General features: G+C 46.6%; 1 protein-coding gene across 4 annotated transcripts in view; it reads right to left on the reverse strand.

The window, feature by feature from the left end:
• Positions 1–1,031: 1,031 nt before the first annotated feature.
• PLAT (plasminogen activator, tissue type) overlaps positions 1,032–12,256 on the reverse strand; it is a 28,298-nt gene continuing 17,073 nt past the window's right edge. For all 4 annotated transcript variants that reach the window (XM_083456612.1, XM_083456615.1, XM_083456613.1 and 1 more), the window contains 8 exons: positions 11,497–11,588; positions 10,291–10,462; positions 8,474–8,559; positions 7,826–8,015; positions 6,215–6,351; positions 5,971–6,111; positions 3,056–3,204; positions 1,032–1,962 (listed from right to left, as the gene is read on the reverse strand). In XM_083456612.1, coding sequence (XP_083312738.1) covers positions 1,804–1,962; positions 3,056–3,204; positions 5,971–6,111; positions 6,215–6,351; positions 7,826–8,015; positions 8,474–8,559; positions 10,291–10,462; positions 11,497–11,588 — 1,126 coding nt within the window. In that variant the 3' untranslated portion in view covers positions 1,032–1,803. The remainder of the gene's footprint in view (positions 1,963–3,055; positions 3,205–5,970; positions 6,112–6,214; positions 6,352–7,825; positions 8,016–8,473; positions 8,560–10,290; positions 10,463–11,496; positions 11,589–12,256) is intronic.

Consider the following 12,256-nt stretch of genomic DNA (forward strand, 5'->3'; position numbering starts at 1 on the left):
ATGCAGGTTAACATTGGAAGTTAGCGTCCTTCAGTCTTGAGACAATGGAGTGCACCTCTGGGGGTGAAGTCCACCTGCTGCTATAGCAGCACTGAAGTGACTTCCCTGGGGCACAAGCCTGGGCAGTGTGGATGGAGGTCCTGGGCTGCCCAGACGACAAGACCCTGCTCTGGGCCTCGCTAACATGGTCCAAAGGCTGCCAGAAGGAGGCATACAAGGTGCCATCCAACTGTCTTGGGGACTCCAGATTTGTGTAGAGCTTTTTCTTCTCCCACATGGCAGCGGAGGTTTAGGATCAGGCCTAGTGAGCACAGCAACTCATCCCTGTAGATCTAGCCTCTATGAGGCAGTTGTGTGGATTGAAGATCCCCACCTTCCCACAGTTGCCTAAGTCTCCTCTCCCAGCTCTTTCTCAAGCAACCGGACTCCATTGCTGTGCCTGTTGGTGTTCCGCCCTCTCCACACCTCTTCTGGTTCTGGGAGATCAGGGGGAAGGGAGCTGGTCGCAGGAGGGGGGCGGACCCCCCGGCTTCTTCAGCAGCCAGACTCATCTCTGCCTCTTGGCCCCTCCCCTCCTCTCCAGCCTCCACTTCTGGACTGCTCTCTGCCCAGCCGCTTCCCGCTCACTAAGCCCTGTTGCCTCTTATACAGTAAATAGCTCTGTGATCCTCAAAGGGCAGTATAGAAATTTAATGAATAATACGAAAGAAAAATGTGGAACAGGACTGGGGCAGATTCCCAAGGGAGGCCCTGAAGCACCACATTTGGCCCAATCCTTGCACTGTCGTGTCAATTCAAACTCCACCCTCCAAGCTGGTCATCGAGCACACAACCTAGGAGAAAGATCTCCTGCACAACCCATCTCAAAATGTGTGGGAACTGGGCAAGCAGAACTACTGTGCTCTTGATTTCAGTGGGACTCTGGATCGGTCGATACACACTGTGCCCGTGTTTTTTCTTTGTAACCCTTTTTTTAAAAAAAATGAAAGAAAAAAACATTGAAGCAAATTAATACAATGCACACCAATTGATTCAAAGACAAGGTAGTTTAATGCCCTAGGAACCACACACAGAAGGACAATTTTCAGCACAGGAGTATTTTCAAGTAGCGGCAGAAGACAACTCTGCCTTTGGACAGATGGTTAACATTGTATTAAAGAGTGTTTTATATAAAACATACACAGAAAGGTTAAATACCTGCAAACAAACTTTTGGATTAAAAGGATCTGGATGTGTTCCCGACTAGAAGTGTGATTTGGTGCCCAGCTGGGGGGTCTTTCAGGTCAGGGGCCTTGCTGGAGAGCAGGGGCAAGCCGGCTCGGAGAAGTGGTGGAGCAGATCAGGGCCCTTCCTTGCAATGCCCACGTTCTCTTCGCACACCTTAGGAAACTGGAGCTTTCTTCATTCAGCAGGCTAAGCGGGTGTGAGAGAATTTATTATTACTGGCTGCTGCCCACATATCATCATTGTGTAGCCTGCTGCTAGAGTAATATACTCTCTGTCTTCTCCTGTTCATAAACTGCTCTTTACAGCGCTTCCTGGTTTGAAAAGTTCTTAACTGTGTGGAAGTGGGAAAGATATACACTCCTTTAAACAAGGCAAGTGTGGCTCTATGCTGAAGATTTCATTCCTCTCATAAAGTGCATGTCGGAGTCATATGCATGCTGGACACGCACATGCCTGCTTTCTGCCAGTTTCCACTCCATACATACGGAAGCAAGTTTCGTGTTCTGCCATCCACTGCCTCTCTCTCCCTGATGCAAGGAGATTCCAATGGGAGGAATGACTGGCTTGCAGGTGCCATCAAGGCTTCATGTTCTCCTGAATCCAGCTCAGATAGTGAACCACCTTTGTGTAGACGCCCGGAATGCCTTTCTTCCCACACCCCACGCCCCAGCTGATGATCCCCAGCAGATTCATTTGGCCATTGTTCAGACAAACCAAAGGCCCACCAGAATCGCCCTGCAAAAAGAAAAGAAAAAGGAGGGGGTGAGTTAAGTGAGCAACAGGTTCATTATTCATTTTAAGGCTCACTGAAGACAAGTCTTTAGCCACAATTAGCCACCTAGTCCTCCTACGATCAGCAGATCCAGGGACCAGTATCTAAATAAGCTGCCTATACGCAGGCGCCCAAATGAGCTAACCTTTAAGTGGGTCAGTGGGCTTCCTTGCTGCTTTCATGAACGCTGTTTGCAAAGGTCGATGCCAAAGAGATATGGTGATCTAGGAGGAAAGGGTGAAGCAGCCTCCCCCAGGCTGGTCCTGAAGGCTAGTTCAAAATGTTTGCATCCACTCAAAAAACTATAGTTTAAAAAGGGCCCCAAAAGGAAATACAACAGAATCATAGAATTGTAGAGTTCATCATCACGAAACTCAAGAGGTTACTCAATTAAATTGATTGGCAGTGTTTCTCAAACTTGGGTCCTCAGCTGTTGTTGTACAACACCCATCATCCTTAGCTAGCAGAACCAGTGGTCAGCCATGAGGGGAGTTGAAGTCCAACAACAGCTGAGGACCCAAGTCTGAGAAACACTGCTCTATGCGATTCACTACTGCAAAGTGCAGGGATGGTCGACAGCTTAGGCAGACAAAATTCATGGCAGATAAAAGGCCTTATGGATAGTGGCACCCAACCTGTGAAACACTCTCCCACCATATGTCAGATAAACAAATGACTTTTAGAAGACATCTGAAGGCATCCCTGTTCTGGGAAGTTTTTAATGTTTGATGTTTGATTGTGTGTTTATATTTTGCTGAAAGCTGCCCAGAGTGGCTGGGGCAATCCAGTCAGATGAGTGGCATATAAATATCCTCATTATTATTATCAAACCATGGCTATAAGCCACAATGGCTATTTATTTTTAAAAATCCTATGTCCAGCTTCCCCCGCCCGCTCTGAAATATGGGATCTCCAAAGTCAGATGTTACTTACCTCTGATCCTCAGAATCTAGAGACAGAAAATAGGACATTGCTTTGATGTCCTCCTTGTGAGCTTTGCAGGGTGCTGGTCTGATCCAGCAGGGCAATTCCTAACATTCCTAGAACTGGGATTACCTTGCAGGCATCGTCAATCTCCCTGGTGTCTCCTGCACACAGCATGTTCTCAGTGACCGTCCTGTTTGAAAGGAGCTTGGGTGTGCATTGGCTGTCTGGATAGAGCCTCACATGTCCTTCCTTCAGACGCTCCGAGAAGAAAGCAGAAACTGTAGATAGAAAGAGAACATATTCATCTGGATTATTGTCTTAATACATAATCACAGTGAAGAAACTCTGGAGTGAATAAAGAGCAAGGACTGAATACTTCTTAATATTAGAGCAAAAGTTGTGATGTTGGATTGGCAGAAGGTTATGGCTGATGTTTATCTATAATAATAATAATCAGAGAACCTCTTTTGGACTTCTTGTCTTGAAAGAAAATTGAATGCCTGCATTGAAGATTGGAAAAACATCACCTAGCAGAGGGAAGAACAGCTGGAAACAGGACTTTGAATCATTCTTCCACCCCTCTTTTTTCTTTGTTTTTGTTTAGATTAGTTTGTTGTTTAATTGTATGTATTATGAAAAGTCTTAATAAAATCTTTTTTTAAAAAAAAAGAAAAAAGGAACAGGTGCATGTAGCCACAGCACAGCGCTGGGGCTGTTTGCAAAAGGCTTTCAAACCGTCCCATACTGCACTTTGAAGTTCTGGCAAATTGGAGCGTCAAAGTGCAGCATCACCTGACATCATAGTGATGTCAAGCGACTGACCCAAGTCTGGCCGGGCAGGGGTGGGGAGATAAAGATATTGCCCCCCAGTCAGAAAAGATTCCCCACCCCTGATTCAACAAGTCTCTGCACCATGTTCTGCATACTGCAGGATATATATGATCACTGACTGCAGAGTTAGCCATGAAGGCAGTTAGTTAAGAGTCAGAGGCTCAAGTGGCAGAATGTTCCTCAATACCAAAGAAAAACAAAGAATTCACTGCACACGGAAAACAAGATTTCAGAGAAAAGCCAGGTTTCTGCATACAGAGATATGCTTTTGTTTGAATGAGCTTTCCATCATGCAAGCTCTCCACCCCAGCCCTCTGAAGAGAGGCATCCCAGACAAGGTGGACATGCAAGGACCAGGACCAGGCGCTGCCTGGCTCTGCTCCAGGTAGCTGCCTTTTCATTGGCTTTGAAAGCCATGGCACACAGAAATTTGAAAAGAAGAAATGAAGTTCCCAAAACACGTAGGATAAAGGTCACCACTTGCGGGATCTGGCTAGCTCTAATAGAAGCCAGATGCTCTGCTGGTGTAAACTTGGTTCAGTCATATAGATCAGTTAGTAAGCAGATGGGAATTCAGCTCACAGACAAACACTGCATCAAATTAGGAGCAGGGAGATGTTTGTTGAGAGAGGCTGATTCTGCAGCTGTGCAACAGACGAAATCTGGCAACTGGACAGTCCCATTCCAGACCAAGTGACCTTAATTTCAGCAAGTACATAAGACATTTGTGAAACAACCTCCCCCCCGCCCCGCTGCCGCCTAGGTGAGTGGTGGTGAAGCTATGGCATGCGTGCCAGAGGAGGCACTCAGAGCCCTCTCTGTGGGCACGCACCCCGTCGCCCTTTCCGACTCCCCACACTCCTATGATTCAATGGCTAGCCCGCCGGGCTGCACTTCTCAAGCCCACTTGTGCAGGAGGGAGCAAAACGCCACCCGGCTTACTGGGACTTCTGCACCGAGGCTCTTTCAGACAGCAGAATAGAACCTTCCTGTTTCAGCTGCAGCCCGTGGGTGGCAAACCGGCTACTCGCACATGCGCAGCTCTATTCAGCGCGCGTGCTGCCCCTATGAACTGTGCTGGGGCTCCTCCCTCCCAGGCTGCGACCGAAATTTCCTTTTCGCCTGCTTGGTCAGGCGGGGAAGTAAACTTTTGAGCTGAACTCTCTCCCATCGCCATGGGTAAGTGCAAGATCCTCCCTGCTAGGGGACACACAGTGGAGGGCAAAAGAGACTGTTTTGGTTTTCTCATAGGATTGTGGGGAGTTGGAGGGGACCTCGAGGGTGATCGAACCCAACCCCGCTGCGATGCAGGGATCTCAGCTACAGCATCCATGACAGGCGGCCATGCAGCTTCTGCTTCGAAATCTCCCAAAGAAGTTTCTGGAAGGGAAACTATCAAAACAGCCATGTTGTCTGGGAGTAATTCCCTTTTTCATGATTTCCCAAACAAGGATAATGCAAACTTTTACCTTTCAATAAAAAGTTGTTTGTATCATTGAAAGCTCTGTAATTGTGTTTTTCTTTTAAGACAAAATATCTTAATGTATGAGTTGTTTTTTCTAAACTAAAACCTCAGTATTCAGGTTAAATTGCCGTGTTGGCACTTTGCGAAAAATAAGTGGGTTTTGGGTTGCAGTTTGGGCACTCTGTCTCTAAAAGGTTCGCCATCACTGGCCTAGGACTACTGCAAGGAGGTTACAGAGTTTTTTGGGGGGGCTGTCAAAGGCAGTGAGAGAGACCCAGAATCCACTGGCAAGTTCTCCAACACTGCTCAACATTGCTCAAAATGCAGAAGGGGTTTGGATGCAGAATAGGAGAGGGAGAAATTTGCTTGGTTTGATTTGAAAAACTAACTTACATATTTGCATTTCCCAAACCACAATACAGTTATCTTTTGAGATTCACCCTTCTCCAAATTTTGCAAAGCACTTTTCCATACAAAAGATGCATACACCTTAATAAACAAACATTAGAAAAATCATACACAGCAATGCCTGTATTAATTAAAACAAGATGACTTTCATTATTTTAGGGGAAACTGCTTAGAAAATGGACATGTACAAAAATTCTCAAACTGATGCAGAAGTGTAACAAACTGGAAAGATGAGAAAGAGAAATGGACAGGGTTGGTGTCTCCCTAGCTAGCTGCTGGGATGGGGCTTAGGAGCACAACTCTCAGAGGCCACCGTCTGAAGCAAGCCAGAAGTTCTTACATTCTTCATGCTTGCCGTAGCCTGAGATCTCACATTCTGTCCAGTCCGGCAGCTTCAGCCCAGGCTCTGGGAGGCAGACAGGACGAACGGAATCTGTCTCCATTGCACACTCATTTAACAAGGACTTCAGCTTCAGAAGAGCTAGCAAAAAGAGAAAAAGCAGAGAAAAAGGCAGGGTGGGTCAAGGCAAGAGGCTGGAGCAGGTGAATATCTAGGTCTGTGTGTAGGGAGGGAAAGCTCTTACCAATATCGTTGTCAAAGGTGCTTTGCACAAAGCTTTTATGTACAACGTATTTCTCCACTGAGAATGTCTGCTCAGACCATTCCGGGTTTCTGCGGGAAGTCCTGCCCAGCACAACCTTGAGACGACTGGTGTCAAACCTACAGAATCGGAGGGGGGGGGGGACAACAGCTTTGGTGACTGCCAAGTTCAGGTGTAATTTATGCTCCTAAAAATACAGACTTCAACTTCCTTGCTCAAGCGTTCAAGGCCTTCAAGGTCCAGTTGTAACCATGGCTTTTTGCAGCTAACTGACCACCGTGGTTGTCTAGAAGAGGAACTGGAAGGCCTTTGCTCAAGCTTCAGCTCAACCATGTGCAATTGAAGAAAGACAGTCAGTTAAGGTTACCCTAAAACCCCAAAACTCTTTATGAATCCGCCCCCCACCCAGCCAGGCCTCAAAGCCTCACCTCAAGCACTTTTCAAATAAGGCTAAAAGCATTAACTAAGCATATTCCTCTTGCTGTAACAAAAAGACTGTAACGAAGGTAGAGAACAGAGTCCATTTGTTTCTAAGGCCAGTGGCCTTGTTAAAAACCAGATGGCAACTTTCTTTCCGGGAACTATGCCAGGACAAGAGAATGAAACATATCTGAACACTCTGAAACCCCCTTTGGTTTCTCACCCCCTTTCCTGGGAAGAGTCCAAAAAGAGTCCCAAGACAGGAACTTTCTGTTCATGCTCAGGAGACATGGGGCAGAACTTCTCAGAAGGAGGAGAAAGGGGAGGGAACTGGAAGGGGAATATATGCTCTGTGCAAATGGCTGTGAACTCCTGCTTGTTTTGTGACTCTATCACACTTGCTCCTCTGCCCCCCCCCCCCCCCGGGATGGCAGAATAAAAGCTCTTGGTGTCATTCGCTCTTTTCGTCCCTGCTCGGGTGCAACATTTCCTATCCATTTTAAAGGGCCTAGAAAGGCTACATTTCTTGGTGCGTTCGTTAAGGACTGGCTGTCTTTCTTCACAACATCCCTTACAGGGGGAGAAAACTGGCTGCCTTGCAAAGTTGCTGGATGGATTACTTTCATATAACAACAAAGCAAACATTTTGTGTCTTGGGGGGAAAAACAAAAAACCCTGCCCCAGACCTTGAAGGGATGTTTCCTGTCGGGGGGGGGGGGGGGGATTGAGGTAGATGGAGAATTGGGACTTGCCTCCCAATACAAATAGCAGGAACAGGAGCGGGGGAGATCCGGACTGTAGCAGCAAACCCTCCCTACCAGTGGCGTAGCGTGGGTTGTCAGCACCCGGGGCAAGGCAAGTAATTTGCGTCCCCTAACCCGTGGATTTGCGCCCCCTAACCCGTGGATTTGTGCCCCCTAACCCCCAGATGTTGCGCCCGGTGCGGCCGGCCCCCCCTGCACCCCCCACGCTACGCCACTGCTCCCCACAGTAGAATCCCACCTGCTATTACTCCAGGAAAAACCTGCACAAACGAAACAATTGCTAAGTGCACAAATGTTGCTGCCTCCCACTTGGCCCTTCATCTCCAGAGCCACAAATTGCCTCTGACTTCAAGAGGCTTCCTGAGGGGCAAGTGCAGAAGAGACGGCAAATCAGGCGCTGGACTCTTACCTTTCCACAAAGCAGTGGGCAGCTGAGAGGACCCAACAGGAATGGATCAGGACCCCACCACAGAGGTAGGCCTCTACTCCTTGTATCCTGACAAAGATGGCCGCCTGCCACGGGTGGGACTGGATGTACGAGTAGAGGCCTCCTTTGATCCGAAACTGAGACTGACGGTACTTTCTCGTTCCACACGTGGCTGTAGGTGGCCAGGAAAACAAGGAAAATGTACCCCAGACTCAGACGCAACGTTAACTCTCCGCTTGGGGCAAAATGCTCTCACAGGGCCGACCTCTTCATTTACTTAGCACATTGCTATCCCATCCGTCCTCTCAAAGGAACCAGGGCGGCAAACAGTTTAATGATAAAAGCATCTTCAAAACAATTCCACTACAGATGCAGACACAGAAAGATCTCTGCTTAAAAGTTGGAAGAGGAAGGTCTTTGGTAGGTGCTCATAAGACAATAGACAGCAGTAATATTTATCCCACCTTTCCTCCCAAAGCTAGAGCCAAGGTGGCTCACAACATTTAGAAACATTATTATAAAATACAAAGCAATGAAAACAATAGTAAAGGTACATCAAAACACCATTGGAGCCAGCAACTGAAATGCAGTTTGCTGGCATTTTGCCCCACGGATAAGGCGGGCACTTACAGCAAGCTGGCACATTGCAGTATTCCCATTTCCTCTTGCCACCCCTGAGCACGTGGCACCAAGGCTGGGTGCTATTATCAGGATTCCTGCAACACAAAGGTGGAACAGGATTACTTCAGAGATCAAATGCTCCTCTCTCTCTGCCCCTGCAAAGAGCAGCAGTGTGGGCTACCCAGGTTTGTATGTCCCCCGAGGATGATGTTCTGGAGTTTACGGAGGGCTGCTTTATAACCTTCTTTGTTTTTTGCATGTACTTAGAACAGCTTTTCCCCAACACTCCTGACGTTTTGGCCATCAGCCCCATTCAATGCAGATTGGTCAAGGCTCTAACAAAGGCGCCACATTCTCACCATACATTTAAAACACTATGATACCACTTTAGAGGGCTTCCTGCAAAGAATTCTGGGAGCTGCAGTTTGTTAAGTAGCCTGAAGGTTAGTAGGAGACTCTTGTTCCTGATCCGAGAGCTAGAATTCCCAGAGTTCCCTGTGAAGAGGGATGAATAGTTAAAGCACTCTGGGAATTGTAGCTCTGGGAGGCAAATATGAGTCTCCTAACAACTCTGAGCACCCTTAACAAACCATATTTCCCAGAATTATTTGGGGGAAAGCCATGACTGTTTCAAGCGGCCCTCCAGATGGTGCTGAATGATAGTTCCCAACATCCTTGGCCCTTTTTGTGGGTGCATGGGAGTTGGAGTTCAGCAACAACTGGAGGGCCAAAGGTTCCCCCCCCCCCAGCTTAAGACAACATGAATTTGAACTGGTCCATGCCACAGAAAGCTCTGCATCAGCCGTGACTTCCTGTGTCCATCCATCAATCCATCCATCCTATACTATAAAGTCACAGGCAGGCCTGGAAACACTTGCGGATAGTCAAAAGCCATTAAATCCAGCATCATCTCCTCCTCCTGGTCGGCTTTCACAGACACTGTGTGAAGTGGCCTTTGGCCTCAGCTGTGATTCAAAGTCTCACTCAGAGTCCTTGGGAAGGGGGCGCTTGAGAAATTGTCCTCATCCCAATTTTATTCTAAAAGATCTGAATAGTTTCTGCACTGGAAAGCAATGCTATTGAAACTCTCCCTTGTTTTTACTGTTTTCAAGTTGGACAGAGCACTAGGCAGGCATGTTTTGCAACAGCTTTCCATTCTTTTGCACTTCTTCCCTTCCCTGAAATGTGTTCCCGGTGCACAGATGTGCCCTGGTAACACACTACCAATGCATTGCCACAATGCTTCAAGGTCGCCTTGGGACAAGTCAAGGTACATTCAGGGATGGACCACAGATGCAGAAGGTCCCAGGTTCAATCCCTGAAATGTTCAGTTAAAAGGATCCCAGATATTGTGGTGGGTGCATGGAATGTACAAGTCCACTTCCTGAGTTTCTAGATAACTGCATCGAGATTCTTTGTGTGTGTTTTTTTTACCAGTGTGCAAGATCATATATGCGTACACCAGTGGAACACACGCCAAGACACTGAATGCAATCCTACACATGACCACATCCAAATTTGGGTTTTCACCAATATTTTATCAACAACCACATAGGCATTTGTAGCAAACATGAATGAAATGGCACAAATGGATTGGATGACCCAAAAAACACAGCCTCATCTAATTGCAGAATTATTTCTATGAATTCAATAAAAGCAGCACACAGGGCAGAGCAAATCAGTGGGTTATTGTTCTTACACTAGATAAGGCAGAGTGGTCCAGAGCGGAAAAGCCAAACACAAATCTTATCCATAAGCCATGTTTTGCATTTAGTTTTTCTTTTTGGACAAAAAACTGCAAGGAGAAAAGGTGAGGGTCTGCTTACCTGCAGAAGTTGTGGCTAGTGAGACCGAGCTGCTCTGCATCCTCCCTATGGGAATTGAAGACCAGCCCAGTAAGGAACTGGGAATCCCACCTCAAGCAAGCAGCACCCGATTCCGTGCGGTTGTGGGGACCTCGATAGTTGTTGCCTCTTCCAGAAATGCAAGTATGGCTTTCTGTGACAAAAAAGGCAGGTTTGCATCAGTCCCGAACCACATTCATGGGGCATATAGTTTGAGGTTTTTTCTCACTGCAGATTTTCAATTGTGAAGCCTACATTAAAAGCACATCCCCCCCCCCCCCCCAAGAATCATAGGAGCTCCAGTTTACCTCTCACAGAGCTACAACTCCCAGCACCCCTGATGACCCACAGTTTCCAAGTTGAGGGGGGGATGTGCCTTAAATGTATGATCCTTGGGGCAGGGATCCACTTTTCATCTGTAAAGCCCCATAGATGTTACAAGGCTGGTTCTTAAATTAAATTTTACATATTTTATTTAACTAGAAAAGTTTTAAATGATTTTTATTTAACTAGAAAACCAACACAGAAAAAGCCGAAAGTTACTGTACATGTCTTAGAACAAAGCTTACACATACCTTTTGAATACGAGCCCTATTAAATAATTTGTAAACAAGATAATACATTTTTGCTGCAAACATGAAGGTATCAATATCCAAAATGCAACATTAAGAAAATGTTTAAGTTGAATGCCATCAGAACACTGCAAAATGATTATTTGAAGCCAACACCCTCCCATTTTTATTTAATTCATAATCAAGTCTCTTTTAGTATATATTGTATCTTCTCATCTTCTCTTTTTTTACCGTAATGAGCGAGTTTGGTCACTGAGGCCAACTAGCACAAGTTTTCTACTCCATTTTCCTGCAAGCATGGCAATAACCATATATGAAGCCAATTCTTTGTTTCTGCAAAACTGAACATGCTGCACAAATAGGGAATGATTGTGGTGGAACTAGAGCTCAAGATTCCACGCAAGATTCTCGGAGTTTGGTGCATATTTCTTTTGAAAAGGAGCAGACCAAAATACAAGTGTGTGGGTGTGGAATTCACACAGGTTAATTTGGATCAGGGCCGTGATGTGGAGAGAAACTGCTAACAGCCTTCTTCCCTTCGGCTCCAACGCTCATAGCACAACATTTTCACAACCCCACCTGGCTCTGCCCCACTGCGGAGGAGCCTTGAACCTACTGTTGGCGCAGGGAGGGAGGCTGCAGAACTCAAAGCTGTACTTGTTTCCTTTGTAGACAAAGCACCAGGGCATGGTGTCGGAATCGGGGTTTCTAGAGGAAAGGAAAGGCAAACACTGGGCATTTTGTACAATTAAGACATTTATCACAGAAGTGTAGAATTGTAGAGCTGGAAGGGACTCCAGGGGTCATCTAGTCCAACCACCAACCTTCTGGTTGATAGTCAGATGCCCTGGCCCACTGCACCACTGGGGACAGCTGCAGACTCAGCTGCAACCTCAAAAATAAGGGGAAAAATGGGAGGGAAGGCCAACATTTATACTCAAAATAATGCACTGATAATTTTAAGGATGTAGGAAGAGTCTTGCTAGATCACACAAAGAAACATCTAGACAGCCGCTTGGTTCTCACAGCAGCCAACTAGAAGTCAGTGAAAGGCTTGGAAGCAACAGCACTTGCCCTGCCCCGCCCCCCACTTGCTATTCAGAGGCCGACTGCCTCCTCCCCCCGCCCCCGAAGTGAAGCATCGCCTCTGTCAAGGCCAGTAGCCACTGGCAGCCTTATCCCCCAGGAAAAGGTCAAGAAAAGGGCCACCAAAATAATTAAGGGGTGGAGTGACTCTCCTATGAAGAAAGGCTGTTGCATTAGGGACTTTTTAATTTAGAGAAAAGCTAAGTGTGAGGTGACACAATGAAATTTTATGAAATTATGCAAGGCATGAAGAAAGTGGTTGGAGACGTTTTCTTCCCTCTCTCATAACA

The sequence above is a fragment of the Podarcis tiliguerta genome (genome assembly GCF_965153285.1).
Source record: "Podarcis tiliguerta genome assembly, chromosome: 8".
NCBI classification, from domain to species: domain Eukaryota; kingdom Metazoa; phylum Chordata; class Lepidosauria; order Squamata; family Lacertidae; genus Podarcis; species Podarcis tiliguerta.